The sequence below is a fragment of the Agelaius phoeniceus genome, chromosome Z (genome assembly GCF_051311805.1).
Source record: "Agelaius phoeniceus isolate bAgePho1 chromosome Z, bAgePho1.hap1, whole genome shotgun sequence".
NCBI lineage: Eukaryota > Metazoa > Chordata > Aves > Passeriformes > Icteridae > Agelaius > Agelaius phoeniceus.
In genome coordinates, this window is record NC_135303.1 from 66,077,582 (window position 1) to 66,102,172 (window position 24,591).

General features: G+C 35.8%; 1 protein-coding gene across 2 annotated transcripts in view; it reads right to left on the minus strand.

Annotated features, from left to right (window-relative positions):
- The window catches only part of UHRF2 (ubiquitin like with PHD and ring finger domains 2), an 81,863-nt gene that overhangs the window by 49,600 nt on the left and 7,672 nt on the right, over positions 1 to 24,591 (minus strand). For both annotated transcript variants that reach the window (XM_054651870.2, XM_054651868.2), the window contains exons 2-4: positions 17,907 to 18,149; positions 12,497 to 12,759; positions 1,693 to 1,911 (exon numbers count right to left, since the gene is read on the minus strand). In XM_054651870.2, the coding sequence (XP_054507845.1) occupies positions 1,693 to 1,911; positions 12,497 to 12,759; positions 17,907 to 18,149 (725 nt within the window). The remainder of the gene's footprint in view (positions 1 to 1,692; positions 1,912 to 12,496; positions 12,760 to 17,906; positions 18,150 to 24,591) is intronic.

Here is a 24,591-nt window from a genome sequence, read left to right on the forward strand (position 1 = left end):
AGGCCCATTGACACCACCACGGGACCTTCAGAGGAAAACTGCACCCTTTTACAGGATCACTGCTTCTACAGAACCACACCTGTCACCACAGGACTGCAGCCACCATTTTATCAGACTGCTACCGACATCCTGACCAACAGGGTGCCAGGTTGTATTCTGACTCTGTCAGCAGTTTTGTTTTTTTTTGTTTGTACTATTACATTTGCATTTTTAGTTTTCCTAGTAAAGAACTGTTATTCCTAGTCCCATATCTTTGCCTGAGAGCCTTTTCATTTCAAAATTATAGTAATTCAGAGGGAGGGGGTTTACATTTTCCATTTCAGGGGAGGTTCCTGCCTTCCTTAGCAGACACCTGTCTTGTCAAATCAAGACAAAAACATATTTTGATCATCATATTTTTAACGGATGGGGAAAACTCTGAAAGAATCCATGCAGGCAGTTTTAAATAATGTTATCAATTGACATTTGAACTTGATGTAAACTGTACTCTGGGCAGTTCTATTTTTAGAAGGCCATGAAACCCATCCCTGACTCACCAAATGCCACTAGCACTAAATGCACTACAATGAAAATCTGCATCTCTCCATTGATCCTGTCCTCCATTTCTTAATCTCTTCTCTCTTTCAAGTTAATAATTCAAAATATCTTCTCATTTTTTTCTAGGTTTGTATTTCAAGTCTGGGTTTTTTTTGCTTTGCCTACAAAACACGTCCATGTGCCTGCTCTACTTAATAAAAGATGACTATAATGCACTGAGAATGTCTAGGAAACTACTATAATTCTAAATTTAAAACTCACCCCCAAAACATTTCATTTACTTGCATGCTTTACTGAGCCAATGTCTTTGCTATTTCCCAGTACTAGATAAGATTGCACTTTTACACAAAATACTGAATTAGACCAGATTCACAGCAACTTCTGTGTGTCTCTCCCAAGTAACCATGTCTCACACTAAGTCTTCCTACAGATACAGCATCCTCTTTTCTTGTAAAGAAAACTACAAGGTATGCTAGTAGTCCAATTCATTTTCAGGAATACATTCCCAGAACAATGGTAACACTCATGAGTAAATGTGGGATGTGCCAACATTAAATCATCCACTGGTCATCTGTTCCTTCCCTAAGAAGGCAACACAACTTACTGACATCAATATCTTAAGGATATCTGCACTAAACACTACTCCTAAAGAACTGTACAGAAGTTTTAAAATGAAATAGTAAAACAAAACAAAGATATTCAGGTGATCTCAGTCACAATGAAAACTTAACAGCAGCACCACACTCTACTTATCAGAGGTTATAATACGAAATAAATATTTTATTCTTTAAAAATTTATTTAGCCAGTTTACAGACTTATTCAAACTGTCAGAGATTACTCATATTTAGTGAGACCTAGGGGTTCCCAATTATCTAAAAAATTACTGGAACATGCTCTGATCAATCTGAATCACACATAATACATAAAAACCTTTATGGTTGCCTCTGGCAATCTCCTGAAAATTAAAAATTCTGACTTACAGTTAAGTCTGCACATTGTAAAAACCATGCACTGTAATTTTGTAATTCACACAGCTGTGGAATCAAAGAACCACATTAAAATTAATCTAGTGGTGACTAGCAGATAAAAAAAATAAACCAAATACATTTCATATTATATGTAGAGATTTTCTGAGTTGGTCAAGCAAATCTTACCCCAGCAGAATTTTAGCATGAACCTCTTTGTTAGTCCTTGAGATTTCTCTCAAAGAGGTAATTTCTGCATCAAACCAAAATCCTCTTTCTTCTGGTGTCTCAACATTGTAGTTAACCATCACCACATCACCCACTTTTAGCTCACTCCACTTCAGAATGGTTCTTGCTCGGGGCCGAAGATTAACTGTGTCCATTTCTATTATGCCATTTTCTGGGTACCTTGAAAAGCAAAACCAACAACACCAATGATTATGACTATGGGAACAGTAAAAAAAAAAGTCACAGACAATTTTATTCAGAAGTAAAAGTTTTTAAATGTTCTTTGGGCACACAAAAACCATAAAATCTGACTTATTATCCTTTTAAAAATATGGCTTTCCTCTAAATACAGACTAAGAATTTGTTTAATCTCAGATGGGAAAAATAGCTTCCATGAGTTTAAAAAAAAAAAAATCAGTAAATCTATATGCACTTCTCAATAATTTAGTGTTATTTGACAGGACTCTAACTAAAATCCCAATGCAGGAAGGAAATTTGAGATGCTTTTTAAATTTGAGATACTTTTCATTTCAACTACAGTTAGTAGTTTTCATTACATGTTTTCATGAAAACTACAGTTTTCTTATATTCCTCTGAATAAGGCAACTATTACTTGATACTAGAGCCTGCATTTGCACGTGTGCTGGAAAAATAGCAGAATATAGACAGGATCAAAATACTAATTGCCAAAAAAAAAAAAAGCTAGCCTTCAACAAGAAGACGCTAAAGTGAAGTTCCTTTTTCATACCGTGTGTAGGCAGATAATCTCCCACCACTTAGCTAGTACTACATGAGTTCATGGAAAAATTTAACAGGGAAAATGAAATTAGCCTATTGCAAATAAACAGGTGCTATTAATATTATCCCTTCTTAACAAACAACGCTGAGGATGATGCATCTAAAATTATATTTTCATCATGAAATTACTGGCACTTTAACAAGAGCGCTCACAGTTAAATTAATATACCTTTATCAAACTACATTGTTAAATATTAATGGCAACATCCTACTCTTACTAATAAAGGTCTGGCTCTACCACTTTACAACATACTTCCCCTTATAGTAAACAAGAATATTTCAAGGTCTTGGGAAAATTGCACATTGCAACTTACTAGTAGTAAGTTGTACTAGTAGTAAGTGGTACTAAAACAACCGTCATTAAGAGCATGAGAACGACAGACTATAGCCTGAAATCAGGATGTCTACTCCTGAACAGTTGACTGAAAGCCCATCAATGAAACTGGACACATTTTAAACTGGTTCATCTTGCTTGTTTTATGCCTTCTCTTGAATCTAACACACCAGTTTGCTACTACTGATGTGGGGGGCTGGGGGAACAGGCGAGATTTACTGATAGTTTTGTTTAATGAAGCATGAACGGCAACAGTTTAAGAGTGGGTGTACCTTCCAATAAACTAATGGCTAAGTAAAAGAACATATCTCTAACTACTTAAAAAGTTAAATACAAAGCCTGTTTTTGCACCAACATTTTTATGACCCTAATTATAAAATTCCTCACAACAGAAGTTACATCATACAAAGACTGTGATCAAGTCATTATCAAAACAATAGTTTCATACAATGTAACTCTCCACATTTCCTGAGGTTTTTTTGCCCATATTGTTTCCAAATTCAGCACATACTGAAAAGCTAACATTTGAGGTTTTGCCTTTATGCCATGCAACTTTCACCTAAAGAATTACCATAATGTTCTACTGTATTAATTATTAATATTTTAACTGTTATAGCCACAAAAACCATGATTGATTCACCTACACATAATAAGAAAAAGTAAAAAAACAGCTATAGAGATCATGCCTACTTTATTGAATGCCTAAATAACATCACATTATTGTACAACAAGCTACTGAAATCTTAAGACAGCTATGTTTGACCTACTAATCAGTTTCAAGTTTTACAGTAAAACCTTCCTAAAGGTTGTAGAAGACAGCAAGTAGAACATAGCAAATACTCAGTTTACTTGAACTCTGAAACCAAAATATTGCCTAAACATCAGGAATCTACAGAAGATAGATCAAAACCAGACACCATTTATGTAGTGAAATAATCAAATAAGAAATACATATGGAATCATAAATATAACAAATAAACATTTTAGAAGTTCCTATGTCACTATTAAAAAAATTGACTTACAAGAGTTAACATTCATAAAAACTTAACCTTGATCTGAAAAATCTATTCTCTTCTGAAAGTAAAATGTCTTTAGCTTCTGTTTTTCCTGGGCGAGCTTTGGACAAGGGTTTTTCCCTAAATTAAGATTCATATCTTAATATGAATGAATATCTTAATGTCTTTCTCACCTCTATAGAACTCAGAACAGATCCTTCCTATTGTACTGATGAGGAATTTCAAAGACTGTCATCATTAACAATGTCTCCACCTTTGTTCTTAGAAGTAGTTCATGAAAAAACCCAAGTAAAAATATTGCCTATCAGTTATCAAAAGACACTTCCCCCCCAGTCCCCTTTTATAAACAGAAACTGTTTTCCAAAGGAAGAAAAGGAAGGCTGACTCTCCACTGAGTGCATTTTCCCTCTAATCAGCTGGTCAAAAACGCAAACTAACAAACTTTAGAAAAAAACAAATGAGATGTCTTTTGCCACATTTTACCTTTCTTTTGCAAAGGGTTACAGATATTGAATGTTTTAACTGCTGTGCACACAGAGAAATATTTTCATGGTTGCTGATGAATGCTACTAGCTATTTAACCCTTCATATTGGTCCACAACTGATACCTCAGGCAAAACAGCAGAAGCTTGCCACAAGTTTTTGAGTTAGGCTAAAAACTGCAGAGTTAAACTCAGTATGTTAAGCTCAGTACCACTATTCATTATTATACTATTAAGTACTATTGAGTACTTTCACAGTAAACTTGTGCCCTCAAATGTGTCTAATGCCACAGTTTATTTAAATAAGAAATAAATGACGGTCACATTAGAAAATTCTACTACCTCACATTCATTTTCCTGAAGTTTAACATGCCATTTGTAAAAATCACATTAATTTAAAATCTAATCTCTTAAATATGGAAGAATAATATTTAGCATAGATCACAAGATACGGATGTAGATAAATCAAAATATAAAGAGAATAAATATGGTATTGTAACCTCAAGAATTACCTGAAAATTAATTCTTGCCCATTCCGGGAAGCTTTAATAAAGGACTACTGTGAGACATGAACATATGCTGAAAGTGTTTTCTCATTTATTGAGTTACATTTAAAATCCTAAGATCACACTCAAGAGAAAACAAAAATTTTCACAGCAATGTTTTAATTAGCCTAGCATAAATTTGTACAGTTGAAATGAAGATTATATGGCAAAATTAAACCTTGAAATTTAAAACAGCTGTGGACAGTTTCTTGGTTTTCCATGTTTTTAGGACATTTGGCAACTAATACTGAAAAAAAGAGCTATAACAGCAAGCATAATCATAAGAATTTAATGAATATTTCCCATAGGAGTCTCTATCTATCTCTAATTTAATTCTTCCCTGTAGCATTTCCAAGACTAGCATAGCAAGGACTTCTTGAGAATTCCTATCTTTGTAGACAGTCTCCATAGCAAAGAATTATTCATCAAGCAAAAATTCCAGTATTTCTTAGTTATGGCCAGATGGTTGGCAGTGGTTCCTAAAATGCTCCAATGCTAGGACACATAGTATTTCCATGTCAGAATAAACCCAAGCCTACTCAGTTTACTGAGACCTTGCAACATATCCTCTCACACTTTTCCCAGCTGTTACTAGGACAAATAGAACTGGAAAAATAAAAACAAAAGTAAAGACTTCCCCAACCACTGTCCACACTAGTACAGCGAGGAATGACAGTGCAGATGCATAATTTTAATAATTATTTTCCAATACTAATAAAATTGAAGTATCATTTATTTTCTCAATCATAAAATTCAGAAATGAGTCATCCCAACTCTGGAATGAAGGAATAGAAGAGCAAAAACAAAAAAAGAAACAGAAAGGAATGAACTCTTGGAAGAGGTAAATCTGACTAAGAAGGCAGAACTGGTTAAAAACTAGGTTGCTACTACCCCACTCCCTTCTAACCTGAGAAAATAATCAGCCCAGTTTTGCTGTACTGTTTGAGAAAGCCAACACAGTGTTACAAAAAGCACTACACTGTAAGCGACAAATATGAATGGAAAAAAAAATCATTGGGGTAATCAAGATGTGCACTTCCAAAAAAACAGTAGGTCTGATAATTTGTTATTACAAGAAAAACAAGTAATATATTTCAAAAGACAGACTTGAAGGGATACTGAATATCAATAAAGATAAAAAAATCAGTCACATGGAACATAAACAAGATTTTGAGAACTCGACCTAACAACTAATAACAGAATTAAGCAGCTTAAACACTGAGAAACTGTATCAATAGCCTGAAGAGAATGATCTTAGTTTCCCAATTACTTTAATTCTGAGTTTCCAAAAATGTAACTTCTATTCTTACATGACTACGCTGTATGGACAACATGGATACTCTGAAAGGAGACAACCTGGAAATAAGGGTATCAAAACAGAAGTTCAGAAGTGTAAGAAATACACAGAACATTCAATTTTTAATACAATAATTTTCTATTACAAGTTTAAGTAATGTGAATATCATGAAAAACAGGTTTACTTCCCTGGATAGCAGACAAGTCATGCATTTTTTCAAAAAACTTTCCTCAGAAATGCAAGGAGAACACTTACAGCTAATTCAAGATAAATTAATATGTGGTAACATTCAATCTTACTCTCACTGTTTACACAATTTTTTTAAGCCAAGAAATCAGTTTTAAACAAAAAAAAAACTTTAACTGTTATTATATTAGTTGTTCTCTCAAACACTTGCTAGGACAACAAAGCTTCCCTCCCTTAGCTCAAATCCTTTCTAAAGAGACATAAGAAGCACCTAGATTGTCTCCTCAAGCTTTTTCCTATTCAGTTTGCACAAGGTGCCTACCACGTCAGAAATCAGAGTCTTACAGTTAATGGCTGTTGCCAAAACCCTGACTACAATACAAATACTCAGACATTATAAAACACAGAATAAGCAGTCAGAAACCCAATGCAAATGGGACAAATAACCTTACAAGGAACCAACTTCTGAAAATGAAGAGCAGCAGTGTGTAGCTACTCCCATAAAATACTTTCAAGTATGAATGATTCTGGTGGCATGCTTTCTAGTGAGGATATATAGAAAAAAAGACATCTGACATATCAGCTCTTTGATTACTTTAAGATTGTCTAATAATCTGTATGAGGTAAAAATTTTGAATGAGTAAACAAACTAATCACTGATACTAGGAAGTGGAAAACAAAATTACATTGCTAGGAGAGGTGCTCCAAAGTAGTCACTCAGACTACTTACAAATATAATTATATATATTTTGTGACTGACATAAGGTCAGAAAGAACATGTGGTACCCGTAGGAACAGATTGTTTTAACATTCTACTTAGCAGACAATATAGCTTTCATTCCTCTTTCTCTTCTGAAATTCTAAACTCTCCAACATAAACAAAAGGATGTAAGTGCTATAAAGAAAACTACAGTCTGTAGCTCCCATAAGTTTGTTATGTTTCTAGCCATTAACTTCATGTCCTTCAAAAGGAATCCCTTTCCTCACTTCAGTGTCTCAGACTAGAGTCAGGAATCTCATAATATGTATCCTCCTGATTTGCACTCCTTTCTGTGTTAAGTGTTTATAAAGAAAAAAGCCAGATAACTCAACTAAACATTTACAAGGGTTAATTGAGAAACACATAGCATGCAAAGGAATGTATTTTGACATTTCTTCACAGAAGACAAAACAGAGCAGTTTGCATCATGCACTATCACTAATGCTGCAGAAAGCAGCTACCTCTCAAAGAAGCAGGGAATCTTTCCTATATGAGGCCCCACTGGATATAGGATTAATTTATTTGACTGATGAATGAAAAACCCAGTAACATTCACCTAGTAAACCTAGTTTTTAGATATATTAGGAAACAAGAGCACTTCATTGTACAGTCACATAACTACAAAATTCAATGCAACTTCACTATCAGATATACACAGCTGGAAAGCAAAGTATAAGAAAGAAGTAGAAGCTACCTCAACTGAGAACAGCCCATAATGTCTTTTGGTGTCCAAAAATCAATTTATCAGTAGTGTGATCAAAGTGAATTCTCAGATTAAATCCCAGCCTACTCCCTGTATATGAAAATTTCATATAAAAAACATTCAGAAAATAGACCCAACTAAGGAAGTCTACTCTTCAAACCATTCCTTGAGAAAATAATAGCAAGCTTAATACTATTATTCTCTCATAATCTCTTCAGCTGTGAATTACAATTTCAAGTAGAAAGTGGGTTTTTTTGACCAGGCAGTACTTAGAACTTTTCTCCTCATTGCCCTCAGTATAGTCTGTGCTTTCCAGCTATAAGACTGTGTCTTGCATATTGCTTTAACAGCCACACAGTAAGACTACACTTTCTTGACCTCTGTGGCACCACAGTGAAATCCTAATTTTCTTAATATGTGCATGTGTGTACATCTTTAAAATCTGAGGGCATTACTCCACAGCTTACATTAAGCATGAAGTAAAGAGAAGCAATTAGTTCCCTAGAAGAAATAACTACAGCATACTTTATATGGCATATGACGCAGATATTACCTCATGGTTTAAAATAAAATTCTCTGATTGTTATAAAACGTGAGGGGAATATCATCAGCCAGAACAACGGCCTTGTAAGAAGTTACCTACACTTGAGCCATACTTAATCTGTACTTGCATGTAAGTTGGCATACTGAAATTTCTCATGCTGCAGAAACATCCAGCCTCCCTGTGGCTTCTGCTGAGGGCCTTCTTAAATGGAAAGACTTTATTACAAATGACTGGAACAAGAAAAGAAAGGACAAGACATTACTTGATTGCAATCCAAATACTTAGGGTAAACCCTAAGTCTTCCTGCTGCTTTGGGGATGATCAAGAAGCCAATACTTGCAGAATGAGAACTTTCTCCCTGAAACTAAGTACACGATAACCAGTGCTACACCAGTAACAAATATGAAATACAATAAGGTAAGAGGAAAGGGCAAATGCTGATATAACACAGCATTGTAGGCATGTCCTTATGGTGCCGCTCTGCTACTGAAATGTCCTGTTTCTGATTTGGAAGTGATTCTTAAGCAAGCTTAAGAATGTGGTGGAGATCACCTACAGTTATCTCAGCTAATTTTAGGACCTCAGCATGTGCTGGTTTCCACACAAGTCCTTTCAAATCCTGATTCAGCTTTTTTATGTTCAAGACAGGTTAATTTCTTCTGTATTTAAAGTCAGTTGCTGGGAGCAGAAGAAAGAAATGTATGATGATTTTGTATGAACCCTGATAGCACATCCTCACTTCAAAGTGTTTAATGGCTCCTTGTGATACCCACAAATGCAAACATGAAATGGAAATACAGGGAATAAAGTCTAAGGGGAGGAAGAAACACTGACAAAAACAGGAACACACCTTCAAACTGCTGACATCAGGGAAAAACCTGCATTCAGAAATTGAAAGCAGAAGATGGACTGTCACGCAGAAGTTATATAGCCAGAAAGGGATGTGAGGAAATTTGATACTGCCTGAAGGTCAGCATTGGTAATAAAACTGGTATTTTGGTGGCTTGCTCACTGGTGAAATTAGGGCTCTCAAACAAGTATAAATCTTTGAACTGGAGTCAAAATTCTTGATAAGTGCAATCTGAAACTGAGTTCTTTTCCTCCCAACGGCCCAAGGTTTTCTCTCTGCAGAAATAAGTGAGCCTTATAACTATTGCAGCAATTTAGTTAAATACTAGACACATAGCTGGGGTGGGGCATGGTGGTGGAAGTGGTGGGAGAAAACTACTACAGAAACAACTCACTCACCAGTGCTGTTATCTACAAAATCACCGACGAATGCGTAGTACCTCCTATCTGCAGCAGTCATAGCTGGTAGGAAAGCTCTGTTTAGTCAGAAGGTGGTTACCCCTTTGAGATTACTATAATTAATTCTTGCCCAGAAAGGGAAATTTCCCTTAACTATACTCTTTGCAAAAAGAGCTCTCTCATATTTTTTCCTTTCACATTCACTCTAACTACACTACTTAAACAAGAAACAGAAAGAGGAACAAATGAACCCCTCCAAGGAGGAACACTTTTATGAAATCTAAAACTGCATATTAAAGCATTTAGGTTTTGTACAGGACTTGTGATATGTAAGTCTAGCAGCACCTGGTGCTAAAGCCAGCTTTCTCACTTAAGAAAAGGACAAGTCCTTCTTCACCCCTTAAGAAAAACTGCTATAGGAGAATGTAGTGATCTAAGGGGTAGAGTAGACCAATTCAATGCATTACAGGTGACCTGACCTATCCCTGTAATCCTATCAACTGTAATCTTCGTGGTGATTTTTTTTTTCAAATTGGAAAAGCATCAGTTATGATTTGTGTGTGTGCATTTGTGCCCATCTCTGACATACAGTTTCTCCAATGTATTAAAGTAATTTTGATGGCTTTACTGGCACCAGGTTTATGTCTTTCATTTTTAAGTAATTTTTGCTCTATATTTTTACTCTATCTATAATGGAGAGTGTGTCATGTCTGTGTCATGTAAGAACATCTGTTGTAGGAAAGATGGAGCTAAAACTATGTCACCCATGAGAGCCACCATCTATCAGAGATAAAAAAGAAAAAAGCTTCTCCAAAACAGCACCACAAGGACAGACTAGAAAATGCCAAGTACATCTGGCAGCAAAATGCTTAATCCAAACCTGAAAAACAAAACACCCACACACAAGTAACTGTGCAGGGCATAGTACTCACAGTAAGATATGACGCTTGAAGAACAGGAGTGTAGAGATAAATTAATATGTTTCTGTAGCAGAAAACAACTGTGTGTCAAAGTACACCATGATCTTCCTACTTATCCACATCAAGCAAAGAGGTGGCAGAATAAAAGTGTTGTCTACAGACAACAGAGGTAAACACTAATGTATGAAAACAAAGTGGTAGAAGTACAAATGTAGTTAAAATAGGAATGTGCATGTTGGATAATGCTAAAAGAAAAAAAGTGAGCCCCCAAAAGAATTGTATCAGGAACATCCATCAAGAACTTTCACTCATAAATTTACAAGTTGCACTATCCAATAATATTTCTTTCCAAAAGCTCTAACTTCCAACATCTTAAGACTGATCAGTTTAACTGTGACCATCTTGCTACATTATGCTTCTGTGCCTTACTTAATTTTATTGGCTAAATGTATGGAGCTGCTATACATAAGCACCTTGTAGGAGTAAAAAGACTGTCTTCACTTGCTGAAAGGGAAGTACACATAAATAGAGGTCAATCTTTTAGTTTAGTAAGACTATACCAAAGAAAAATTAGAACTGTTGTGAAACTTTTCTACTTCTGTAATTCCAATTCATAAAAAATAATACATCTTAAAAAAAAAACCCCATAATTTCACAGCAATAGTTACAAACACTTTCTCAGAAATGTATGCCAATTACTAACTTACAGATATCCACAGTAATGTAAAATCAGACAATATTAAAGACAAGTCTGAAATCACACCACCGAGGACAGTAATTGCACAGAAAAATATTTTTGTTTTGATCATAATAGTTGACGATGTAATTTTCAAATTTTTAATTCTCTAACTTTTTAAGTAAAATGCTTAGAGCTGCAGATATGGAATCCAAACTTAGCATAGAGTCAAAAAAGTGCATTAAGTTGTATCTATTACTAGTACAAGAAACAATAAGTCCTCTCTGTAATTCAGATGCAGTTATGTAATAAAATATGTAGAGTAGAAATAGCTACTGTAAAAAAGTGTTGTGGAAATCTACATTTAGTTAATATTTAATATACTCTGCATCCTTCTACCTCAACCTTATATTTCACTGACTACAGTATTTTTACTAATCTCAGTATCAAAAATTTAAAATACTCAACTAATTAAAAATTTTATTTGTTTCAAAGCTTAACTTACTGCTTTAACACATTATTACCAAAAAACTTGCAGAACAATTTCCCAAGCAAATGAAGTTGTGCAAAGCCTGCTCATAAATAAAAAATCCTTTCAAACTCAAGGTTTCCCACCCACACATCGCAGGCTCTAGAATTTGTTATGACTAGAGAAGGGAGAAAAAACCCTAAACTAAACTTGATAAAACTCTACCCTTAATGCCCTCTTCCTCCAGTTCAGGATCAGTTTCAAGCCCTCAGTCACAAAGTTCTCAATAACAAATCTCTACTATAAGTGCAGATCCAAAATTTTGTGCACAATTACTCTATTTGGAATAAAATAAATCCAAATTAAGTAACACAAATTTGCTTCAATGGGAGCTCTCCTTCAGTTCTATTTAGAGGAATTCCATATATACCAGAAATATTTTTAAAAAAAATTTTTAAAAAACCTTACTTGAAAAAAACAACTGTAAAAATTTGGTTATATAGTTCTTTTTCTTATGTAGAAAGGATGCATATTCTTATATAGAAAGATATTCTTATAAGGAGAAGATACTAATACTTCACAAATATTTAGGCATGAAAGACATCATTGCTGCCAATGGATTTGCTATATCCAACTGAAAAGTGTTATATTTTTTTTTACTTTTTCTTTTCTTGGTTGCAATATTGAACTTGCTTTCTTTGATTCCAAGCTTCTTCAAGAAATTCTTGGTTTATACAAACCAAATAACAACATGTGATGTCCTCAAAATAGTATCAGGAGCACTTACTCATCATACTTGATATGATAAATAGCTTCTTCATCAGTGTCCATACAGTCTGAATAAGATGTGGAAGGTGTACTGTCCAAATTATTTGCATTTTCTCTAGAATGATCTTGATTTAAGTTTCCATTAGTCCTTTTGTAAGTGCTACCACTCTTCCCTTGAGCTTTACCATTCTTATGTCCCTTTGTTGCTCGGGTAACATTTTCTATATGAGCTTCAAACCAGGCTCCAATGTTGATATCACGGGCATCCACCAATTCATTTATCTAAAAGGAAAATTCAATAATAAGTTTATGCTCATTTTATAAAACACCAATTATTAAGAAAAAAATAAATCAGACAACTTACTGTGCTACTGCTTAACTTTGTTATCAGTAAAACAATAAACTATAATTAACTACTTGCAAGTTCAAGTAATATGCAGTCATAAATACTTTTATTTGCACTTCTAGTATTTTATTATTCTTCCTTCATTAAAATCTAGTATAAATATAAATTATATGTCATTTTAAAAAGCAATGCTAACTTTTTTTTCCCTTCAAATCCAAAAATTTGCCTGTTCTCTTCCATTGTCCTTTTCTCTTGTTTCACCCACTGTTCTTTATGGCTATGATAAGCACAAACAGTATTAAAATACTAGCTCAAAACCAAAGAGTTACAGACCTTCCTGAGCCTCCAACCTGGAATTATTATTTAGCTTTCTACCTTTCTGTCTGGCAAGATTTTTTTAATCATTAAAGACTCAAGGATAGATAGGAAGAAATCTAACTAGATTGCCACCAGAGTCAGCCAGAATGTTATGACTGTAAGAAATGGAACTCATCTCCAGAATTTCTCCCTTCTGTACCCACAGTATTACTACTGGTATTAAGCAACCGAACCATTTTACTATTCTAAATCTTGTTGCATTTTCTCAAGTCTTCAGATAGTAAACAGATGTTCCCTTAATAATATTGAGAATGCTGAAATAAAATATTTAAAAAACACTTCAACAGTACATCAACTATAAAAAATTATAACAACAGAATTACTGCAGATTAAAAATCTTTAATTATCAATATGAGACACATGCAGATATGCATATACATAAATACACATATGGTTTAAGCGACAGTCTTTGTCAGGTACCAACATTGTGCCATTCAGATACTTACTCTCACAGACTCCAAAGGCTAATTTCTAAGATATGAATAATCTTATTGTATTTTCACAGGAGCAAAATTCAATAGGTTTTAGTATTTAGAGTAAAGCAATCCTTTAGTATCTGAAAGCACAACTGACAGCAGTTTGAACTAACAAGTTTATCCCATTAAAGGAATTCCTGGTTTACTCTTGCCATTCCTCTTCTTCAGATAAGTTCCCGAACCTTATGTTTGTTCTCCCGCATATGTAAAATACCAACATGTATTTTTATTTTTACTTTCTTAGAATTTACAGTATTCAAAGTACAACTACTTATTACCAGGATGACAATTTAAGCCACATGACAAACAAATCAGAGAAGGAGAGCCATATTTTAAATCTAACAATCTATTTTAAATATGAACAGTGAATTCTGACACTTCTAAAAGGAACCTTCATGTAGGCATCCCTATGTAATCTTACATGTTTGAAGTAGCTGCAGCTCAGTGGTGCTTTACTTCCTCTTCTCCAAAATACAGTTGAATGAGATACACACTATTAAGGATTCCCCATCTACTGCTACTTCATGCAACCAGTTATGCAAGTGCCAAAGAAGCCACGGTAGCCAAGTTAAAATCCATCATATCCAGATACAGAACAACAAAAAATAGTAGTCAAACAATACATCAATGTAAACTCCCTTAATCATTCCTTTAAAATACATGCATATGTAGTTACATGTGAATAATTACACAGCATACTTCCCATGCTTGCAAAGAGTAAGAGCAAATAATTATTACCACAGACTCCTGAGGAGCATAATACAACAATTTTGTGCAAGTGGAGTTTGGTTTAAGAACTGTTTTATTAGTAGCTATTTGTGAACAGTATTAAACAAACACTGAATTTAATTACAGATTCCATTTGTGTGGTTTTTTTCCAAGCTAGTGTTCTTGGCTAAAATGTTTTTACTGCAGTCAGTGTTTTTTTGAAAGAAAAACTGACCACGTTAGAATCAGAAAATGAAACGCACATACACTTCTGAAAGAGCTTTGTTTTTTCTAACATCATTCCTGCATGCCCAAGTCACTGTAACTGCTCTCTTGCAATTTATCCTGTTATTCCTCTTTTTGGCCATTGCTCAGCCAAGGTAGTGTTGTTCAGTAATATCAGGTCCATCTTGGGATGGTCTCCCAGTTCTTAGACCAGATACCACTAACAATTCTTAGTAACAAGGAACAAGGGTTGCACATAAATCCATCCAATACTAGTCCTTCAGAGCCCACAGAACTGTATCAGATGTCAGTACAACCAGACTATAAAACAAGCTACAATATTCTGATTTATATAATATACAATGACTGCACAGAGAAACTCTGTTTAAATCAGTATTTTAACCATCTACCAATAACTTATGATTAACTTTTAGTTCCAATACCAGCTCTACCATTATTTTTTTATAGTTTTTTGAATTGCAGGTTCCACACCAACTAACTTTCCTTCTGGTAACTGAAATCAGAAAGAGAGAGCAGAGCACAGAGGTTTGGAATACCCACAGCATAGAGTAAGTAATAGGTATCTTGTTGAGTCTAGCTCTGGATGAAGATCCAGCGAGACACAGGACTTTGCGCAGACAGAGTAAGTTAAAACATTGCTTCAAGTAACTAAACTACTCCTTATTGTTTGACAATGAAATGCAAAAATCACTAAATATATCCACCTATTTAGCCACCTAATGTACCTCAGTTTATTAGGCTCTAGGCCTTTTCTACTGACTTGTATTAAGTAAGTTTGCAACCTTTGAACTACAATACTGGGTAAAAATACATTCTTCAAAGTTTTCAAATACTGTAATTAGAAATTTGTGTCCATTTATACTGTTACCTATAAATAGCAAACAGTGAAATTACTATACCCTTAATTTTCTCTAGATATATTGAAAACATATTGTTGACTGAGAAAGTAATACTTCACAAGTAATGAAGGAGAAAGTCTTAGCTCTCTGGAATGAGACATAACAAAAATTTCAGCTGACTTGACAAAATAGGTCTCCTTGAATATGCTTGCTGATACCACCATTCTCTGTGATATTTTCTGATTTAATCCTGAACTAAGCAACTAAGAGACTACTTGATATTTAACACATTGAAATGTAATATTCTTGAAAAATAAACATTTTAGCACTCTTATCCTCAGATCAGTCTTTCTCATATTACCTTTGACACTCCTTGATTTTGTTAAAAATTGTAAAGCTTAAGAACTGAAGAACTGGAGCTCTTCCATTGTAATAAATGGATATAAAAGATAAAGAAGCACATAAGCGTGAGTCTCCATATTTAAGCTACTGATTTTGTGACTTCCTGATTTCTCAGAGAACAAAACAGAAGTCTAACTGAAATTACCTTGTATACGTGTGGCAGCCTCTGTTGCATTAAGGCTACAGAAATTTGGCAGAGAATGAACCCCCTGGTGTTCCAGCTGGACTTCAGAGATCAGAGGGCTGGGTGCCACTGGGCTTGATTCCTAATCAATTCAGCACTATGTTTGGTTGTGTTCAGATTGTGTTCACAATCCAGATTCATCAATAGTGCGGCTCACTGAAGCACCAGGTGGCGGTTCAGGATCGCCAGTGAGCAACGCACTAACCACAGAGTGTGAATATGTGTCATGACAGAAGGTAACAGTAACAGAGATCTGTTAGCACTATAAACACCTATATGTTAATACTCATGTAAACTAAAAAATGTTTATATATATATGTGTGTGTATTCAGTTATAATAATAAATATTCCCAAACATAAATAAGTATTCGTATGTGTATGAATAAATACTCCTGGGTCTGCTCCAATGCAACTGAGAGGTACAAAGCCCACCTAAATGTGCCCCTTCAGAGAAGGAGGAGAGACAGTGTCAGCCTATACCAAGCAAGCAGAGGTGTCTTCCCCCTCTGTCTTTTGTCTCAAAAATACCCCTTCTATATTATAATTTTTGGTTCTACCCAAAAGGAACAACTTCATGTTACAGGTGGGGTTGTGGTGACTGTGGTCTTACACAGACATGTTCTTTTTTCATCTGCATTCCTAGGTGTGTGAAAATTACTATGCAAATTGGACTTAATGAAGATCTTAATAAATTTGGGTGAGAATTTACAAGTGATACAAAAGGTAAAATAAACACTTTAGCCCATCTGCTGAGGTGGCAGTAAAGGCTCTCTGACCTCTCTGCCTGATAGTCTTTGTGCACATCCTTATCTCCATAAAGAAAACAGACTTTCAGCAAGGCTTGTCATACATGGTGTAGGAGGAGTGAGGCAAACGCCTGGTGCAGCTGTTCCTCTGTACCTCACTGGAATAACACAGGGCCATGAGCCCTCTGCTTCACTCCAGACATTGCTCCATTTTTAGACTTTGCTTGAGCCAGGTGCAAGAACAGCCAGAGAGTGGCCCAGCTCATGGTTTTCTCAGGCAGATTTGTTAATTTTTCAAAGACTTAAGGCAACACTGTAGCACGCTGCATTTATGGCAACTTCAACTTTCTTTTCCTTCTCTGTAATTGTGGACATTTTCTAGCAAAATAATTACTGTTATGGCTATGTCTTATCTACACCCAAAGAGGAGGTGAAATACTATCATTCCTTACAGATACATATACATAGATGTATTAATATACACACATTCTACTAAATTTTCAATAAGCTAGCAATCTGGAAACTGCGCCTTTTCTGTTTAAATCAAACTTTTGGTACTCTGATGTAATCCTTCTAACAATACTGAAAAATTCAACAAGGCACAAAACTAAATGAATACTAGGTATGCAATTCCTAAAAAATCTACATTAAAAAATGTATCACTACATAACATATAGCTTAAAGAAATTGTGTTTTTCTACAATTTATCTAGTTCTAATGCAGCATTGAATCATTAGTACTAAAACAATTATTTGGAAAGCTTGAAGAAAAAACAAGGGTAAAAGCTACACTTTAACACATTTTCTTCATTAGCTTCTTTTGTTCACAAGAAAGTATTTGTTTCAGAGCTATTCTAAGTTTTTCAATAATCTGTTTTGAAGAACACAGTGTGTCAGAGTTTGAGAACTCTCCTGAAAAGTGAGATTGGTCCAAGGGACATGCTCATGACTCTCCAAGAGTGAGTTTAAATTATGTGAATTTCATTTAAGCCAAATTGGGAAATTAAATAATAAAAGAACGCAATGAGGATACAGTCTTTGAAACAATAAAACAATACTTTTCTAAAAATAAAATTAAATCCTCAGGAGTGAAGTTTGTACGTACCTTGTACAATCCAATGCCAGGATCAATGAGAAACGAGCGAGACGATGTAGATGGCTGACTTGGTGATCCACTGTTTGTTTTTTTGACTTTGTTCTTGCAGTTGGAAGCAGCACAGGGATTGACTTCTCCATCCTGATCTGTCACAGATGCAGCGGTAGGAGCTTCAGAATCAGAACGTATCAAAAGCTGAACTATGTCATTTAGTCCAACATTGTAGTCAAATAAAGTGTGTCCATCTTCAAGCTGTCAAAAGAAACGTGTACTTGTAAAACTCTACCTTAAGGTACCCAAGTAGTTTTTAAATCTTCTTTTTATAGACAATAATTATGCAGACCAGAATTATGCAGACCTTACTGATAAATAAAAACCTATGTCTTGAGTATATGAAAACGCGAACTCCACAAGCTAACTGCAACCATAATTTCATTGATTAAAAATCACTGGAAGACTTAAAACTAGGAACAGACATCTCTACAAAATCATGTCACCTACCTACAATTAAGCTAAGAAACACAAAAAATGACAAGTTAGGAAATACAAGAAGTAGTACTGCTGCTTTGCTCAGTTAAATACCATTAATGACCTAGGGCATCTTTGAAGCAGAGATTTGATTCACCTGAAAGTACAATGTATTGCTTTGAGAGAGCAAAATTAGTATTAGCTACACTTTACTTCACACTGCAGTGGGAGAAAAACATGCATGACTGAAAAACATGCACTAAAAAACGGACATCTTTCCAAACTATTCTAACAAAAAAGTTATCTACCCCTTTTCTCAAGAACAGGTGTTATTTTCAACACCAATTGATATTTCATAAATTTTTTCAAACTGAACAGGTTTCATCAGCTTGTGGGCAGTATCCATACGACAAGAAAAAGGGGGAAAAAAATGGAACAGGAAAGAAAAAAAAAAAAGGAGCACCTCTCCAGTTCCTCACTAATAGTTTTCTCTAACATTCAAAGGATTTCAGGATAGACAAAACCGGCATCCATATTTCTTTCTCCATCCCCTCTGCTTTTTCAAAACAACTCTGAAAGGCAGGGGACTGTTATGAACAGAAGCTGACAGTCAATCAATGAACCAGTTCTTCTTCCATGAACTTAAAATCTTGCAAAAAAATTAACTTTCCTTACTGCTGATAATTACTGTACCCACAGCTGGGTAAGTAAACAGGAGTATTCATAGTTTGAGTTGAAGCTGACACAGCTGTCTGGTCAACAGGTACAGGAAAGAATCTCACTCAGCTGCCCATTTTCAAACCAGTTCAACACACAGCACACAAAACCATACTGAAGATTTTCATGCTGTAACTATTAAAGGAATACAAGTCTTAAAGCAGAAATCTCCAGTAGCTGTGATTGTTCAGGTGGACTACCAACACTGCCTCATATGCCTGGGCCTTCTTCATACTGAGAAGTAAGGTGCTTAAGTAACGTTTTCCATCCCACCATGTCATAACTGCCTACACTTTTGACAACTCTTTCACAAAGGGCATAGAAGTATTTTTGCTGTCCTACTACACTCCAGGATTTTTGGGTGTTCATACCACAAGTATTTTCACTGTTAATAAGTTTAAAGCATTATTCTTATATTCAAAGTACAAAGAAACCCAAAACAAAGACTAATAATGACATTGCAAAACTGCACTGGAGGGGATATTCACCTTGCTACAGCTTCTGATCACTACTCCAGGCCATATTTAAGATTAAACCCCTCCCAAGTGATTTTTCTTGGTTGCAAAATGGTTAAAAAGTTCAGCAGTACATCTGCAAAAGAGACCAATTCTGAAATAATGAATAAATTGGATGTTATTGGAGACACATAACTGCTCCATTTTTCTGTTCCAACTGGATTGCACAAACTGTGGCAGAGATTACAGTGTAGTTCCTAGAATCCTATATATAAGGAAGGAATAAGGAAATCTTCTGAAAGCTAATGCACTGGAGAAAAAATGGTAACTTTGCTCCTAGTAGACCAAAAGTATGTAAGCAGCATGTAGACCAAAAGTATGTAAGCAGCATGCAGATGAGAGCTTTGCTCCTCTGACTTTGTTCCTGCTCTCTCAGGACAGGTCCTGTGCAGATTGACAGAAAAATATTTTGGGGTAGAGCAGTTTAAAATTTAAAGTTAATTCAGTAAAGATGTAAATCTGAACAACCTGAATTATCTGCAATAGGTAGGTAAATGTCTTGTGTCTAGTCCTCGCAATCTATTCTTCAGTCATGAATGCAGATTAAGTTATATAACTAATCCACAAGTAAGTCCTCTCTATTAGCATAAAAGGTAAAAGAAACCCCAACTTCAAATAAATGAGGGGGGAAAAAGGAATGTATCCAGGAATGGTTATATTTAACATACACAGAAACAAAGACTTAACAAGGCTAGGCCTTGAGTAACAAGCTGCCTTCTCTAACAGCAGGCGCACAAACCAGCATACCCAAACTACCTATTCCTGCATAATAGTAAGACAAGTCTCCTCTTTGTAGGCATTCAAAATCCACCTGGAAATGTTCCTACTGACCTGTTCGAAGTTGCCCTGCCTTGGTGGGTGTGGGTTGCACTAAATGACCTCCAGAGGCCCCTTCCAACCCTAAATAATCTGTTATTTATTCAGCTTTGATGAACATGAACTAAATGATTGGCCAAACAAATTGATGACTGCAAAGTCGTCTAATTTACAGAATAAATGTATATAAAATTAGACTATTAAATGGTTGAGAAAGTGGTTGGATGGTGGCATCCAGAGGGTAGTGGTCAATGGCTCAAAGTCCAAATATTATTAATTAATCTTTGTTAATGACACAAACAATGGAATTGAGTGCACTCTCAGCAAGTCTGATGACACCAGGCTGAGTGGTGCTGTTAACAGACTTGAAGGCTGGGATATGCAGAGGGACCTGGACAGGCTGGAGAAGTATGTCTGTGGGAATCTCATGAGGTTTAATAAGATCAAGTGTAAGGTACTGCATCTGGGTCAGAGCAATCCCCTGATACCAGCACAGGCTGGGGATGAACAGATCCTAGCAGCCCTGCCCAGAAGGGCTTGAGGTGCTGGTGGGTGAGAGGCTGGACCTGACCCAGCCATGGGCACTCCCAGCCCAGAGAGCCACACGTGTCCTGGGCTGCATCCAGAGCAGTGTGGGCAGCAGGGCCAGGGAGGGGATTCTGCCCCTCTGCCCTGCTCTGCTGAGACCCCACCTGCAGGGCTGCATTCCCAGCACAGGAAGGACATGGAACTGTTGGAGTGAGTCCAGAGGGGGCCAAAAGCATGATTGGAGGGACAGAGATGGAGCATCTCTCCTACAAGGAAATTGAGATTTTTTTCAGCCTGGAGAAGAGAAGGCTTAAGGGTCACCTAATTGCAAACTTCCAGTTCCCAAAGGGAGCCTACAAGATGGAGAGGAATCTTTAATAAGGGCATGTAGTAACAAAACAAGAGGCAATCGCTTCAAACCTGAAAGAGAACTGGTTCAGATTAGATATTAAGGAAGAAATTCTTTACAGAGGGTAGTAAGACACTGAAACAGGTTGCCTGGAGAATCTGTGGATGCCTCATTCCTCAAAGTGTTCAGGGAGAGATTGGATGGGGCCCTAAGCAATCTGGTCTGTGAAAGGTGTCCCTGCCCACAGCAGTGCAATTGTAACAAGATGATCTTTACAGTCCGTTCAAACCCAAACCATTCTATTATTATATGATCTGCCAAAGTGATTGTGGCTTGTTTTTTCCCCTCTGTTTTTATCACTTATACTCTCTGCAGGAATATTTTATGACACCAGATTATTCTGTGACTAGTGAGGTCACACTTAAGTCTCAAAGCACAGTAACAGACATAAGCACACTTCACATGTCTCCTACTGTGATAGGGAAACAGCTCCTCTATGAGCAAGAAGTAGGTTCCTGAGTATGAGCAACTGTGTAACTTTAGACCAAGTTGATACACTGCAACAGTGTCTGCTTCTAGAAACAAAGCAGAGTACCACAGAAACTCCACCAGCAGAGCTAATCACGCGGTTTTTGACTTGTAAGAACCGATATGTGAATCTGCAGGTATACCTATGCTTAGCCATCACTTCATCACTGACAACTGAAATCTTGGAGTAACAAATTTCGAAAAAAAAACTTAGAGTAACAAATTTCAAAAACAGTGTTTAGAGAAATTTCACACAGGAGAGCAGATGGTTTTTCTGATGGTTTTTTGATGGTTTTTCTTGAATTACAGTAGACAATTTTATCCCATTCTGCTGTATAAAGACACTAAGAAGATTCCCTAAAAATATGTTTGCCCGGATGGCACATTAAAAGAAAAGAAACAAACATTACATGTTTAATAAGCATTTAAAGTCACTCGTCAATCACAAGTTCATATATGCAAATGAGAAACAAAAGTAATCACACAAGTATCAGATAATCAATCTCCTTCAACTCAGCTATGATTTCTTAATGTGTGATTAGAACATGTCCAAGAGCAAAGATAACTGAACAGGCAATTTCATTTATGAAATTTTACCAGCTCTTCTGATTCTACTGCCTTAAGAAAAAGATGGATTTTTTTTCCTTAGTAGTAGATTTCACTTTCAGTTTCAATTCCTCTTAAAGACTGGCATGCTTCAAAAGCCTTTATGGCTTCATTAACATATTCTGAATAAAACAACACTAAAGAGCAACTAGCTTTACTGTATCTAGCACTCTACCACTATTCTAAATACATATAAGTTGATAAAAAGATTACATCTTCCAAATGTATTTTCACCATAATGTAAGATGTAACAGTGTCTGTTATAGACACTATCAATTTCAAAAGAGTCCTAGAGAAGGTTTTTATAAATACTTAAAGGTAACACAGCACTGTGCTTACACTACTACACAAGAGCAGCCACAGAAATGCAATAGTGGAATTGATACCTACCTACTATCACTGTTAGAAGAACTGTCCTGAAATATCAAGCCACAGATTACTTTAAAAGCATGTAGAAGCTGCACTTACATGAGCATGAATAATCATGCAGAATGTGGTATGATACTGCATTACATGGGTAAAAAAAATTGCCTGACAAGTAATTTACCAATTACTATCACACTAACTACAAGTCCCAGCAGAAGGACAGCTCATTATGGCTTCTACAGCAGGTGAAGGGACCTCCCAAGAAAGCACATAGTAATGGTTATATCTTAATGAGTGATCCAGGAGCAGGATGACCTTAATCCAGCCACTGCACTTGACAATAAAGATCTTTAATCACCTATGAAAGTGTGCCTTTAAGCATCTTCTGAGGTTTTCTTTTCCAAGAAATGTGCCTGTATCTAGCAATAAAGATGAAATAAACTACAATAATGCAGATGAGTTCTTTAATTAACAATGTAGGATGAAAAATTAAGTGACATCAATCTTAATTCTGCATAGGCATTACATGCACCAGGCAAATTTAACAGGAAATGTGTAAGAGTAAAGATCTTCAAGTTCAGTAAAAAACTTGGTTAGGAGTTTGTTAGAAGTTATCCAGAGGGTATTAGTCTGAAGAAATCAAGAATCTGTAACTTCCAGCTGGGTGCTCACTGGAAGCAAGCAAAGTGGACTTCCAGAACTTCATGTATTTTCCATCTTAAGATTGGTGTTACAAACCTAACTTTTCCTGCCTGAAATAGGCTGTTGGAATTAAATTCCACAGAAACATTCAAACATACCTCTAACAAGCGCCTAGTAACAGAAAACTCAAAATCAACTTGTCAGCATGTAACAGTGAATTTTGGGCAATGGGATCAGCTCAGGAGAAAAACAATGCAATAACCTTTACTGTCCAACACTGGACCCTTGATTATGGACTTCAGCCATTCTCAGTGTGCTCAGTTTGCTTACATTTTCAAAGCTGAAAGAAAACCTGATCAGTATTTTTAATTTCACATGAAAAAACTGTACCTCCACCTGGATTCTATTCAAAAGAATGCTTAAGGACTCTGGTATCTTTAAATACATGTATTAACCACATTCAGAGTAGTAGGCACACAGTCAGTTTTTTACAGTAACTGTGTAGTGACACTGTTTCACATGTAAGTGCAGTTGTCTCAGCTACAACAGAGACAAAAGCAAAATAAAGGGAGAATCTAGTAGCCAACCATCTAAGAAAGTTAATGTCTTTACAGATTTAATATAGGCTGACTTCAAGTGTACAAAACTACAAGACATCCACTTCCTCCTCAAGCAACTGTAGTTTTAACAATATTTGTTACAGGTTCCATACAGTCTGCTCTGTCAAAAAATATTTTGTCTGATCATTCTACTAAAACATCCCACGTTCTTCTGTTACATGGGGCAATTTTTTTTATGCCATCAGTGAAGTGTTTTAGACATGTATCAGTAACTGTTGAATGCCCAAGGTATTTCCAGCCCTGAACAATGCAACTCCACAAACAATCCATTATATCAAGAGGATAAGAAGGCAAACATCTCTAAGCAGAGACTGCATATCTACGAGGTTTACAGGCTCCTTCTCACATGTCTACAGCAGACCAGTTCTGAAGTGTGGGCTTGGGCTTCACTATACTTCCTCCACATTTAACTGAGGTTTTTACATATATACTCTGCAAGACATAAACACACTCTGTTCATACTGGTTTTTCTCTGGTACTCCTGCAAGTTTTCTCCTAACTCTCCCCTCCTATTTTTAGTGGAGATCCTAATACAAACC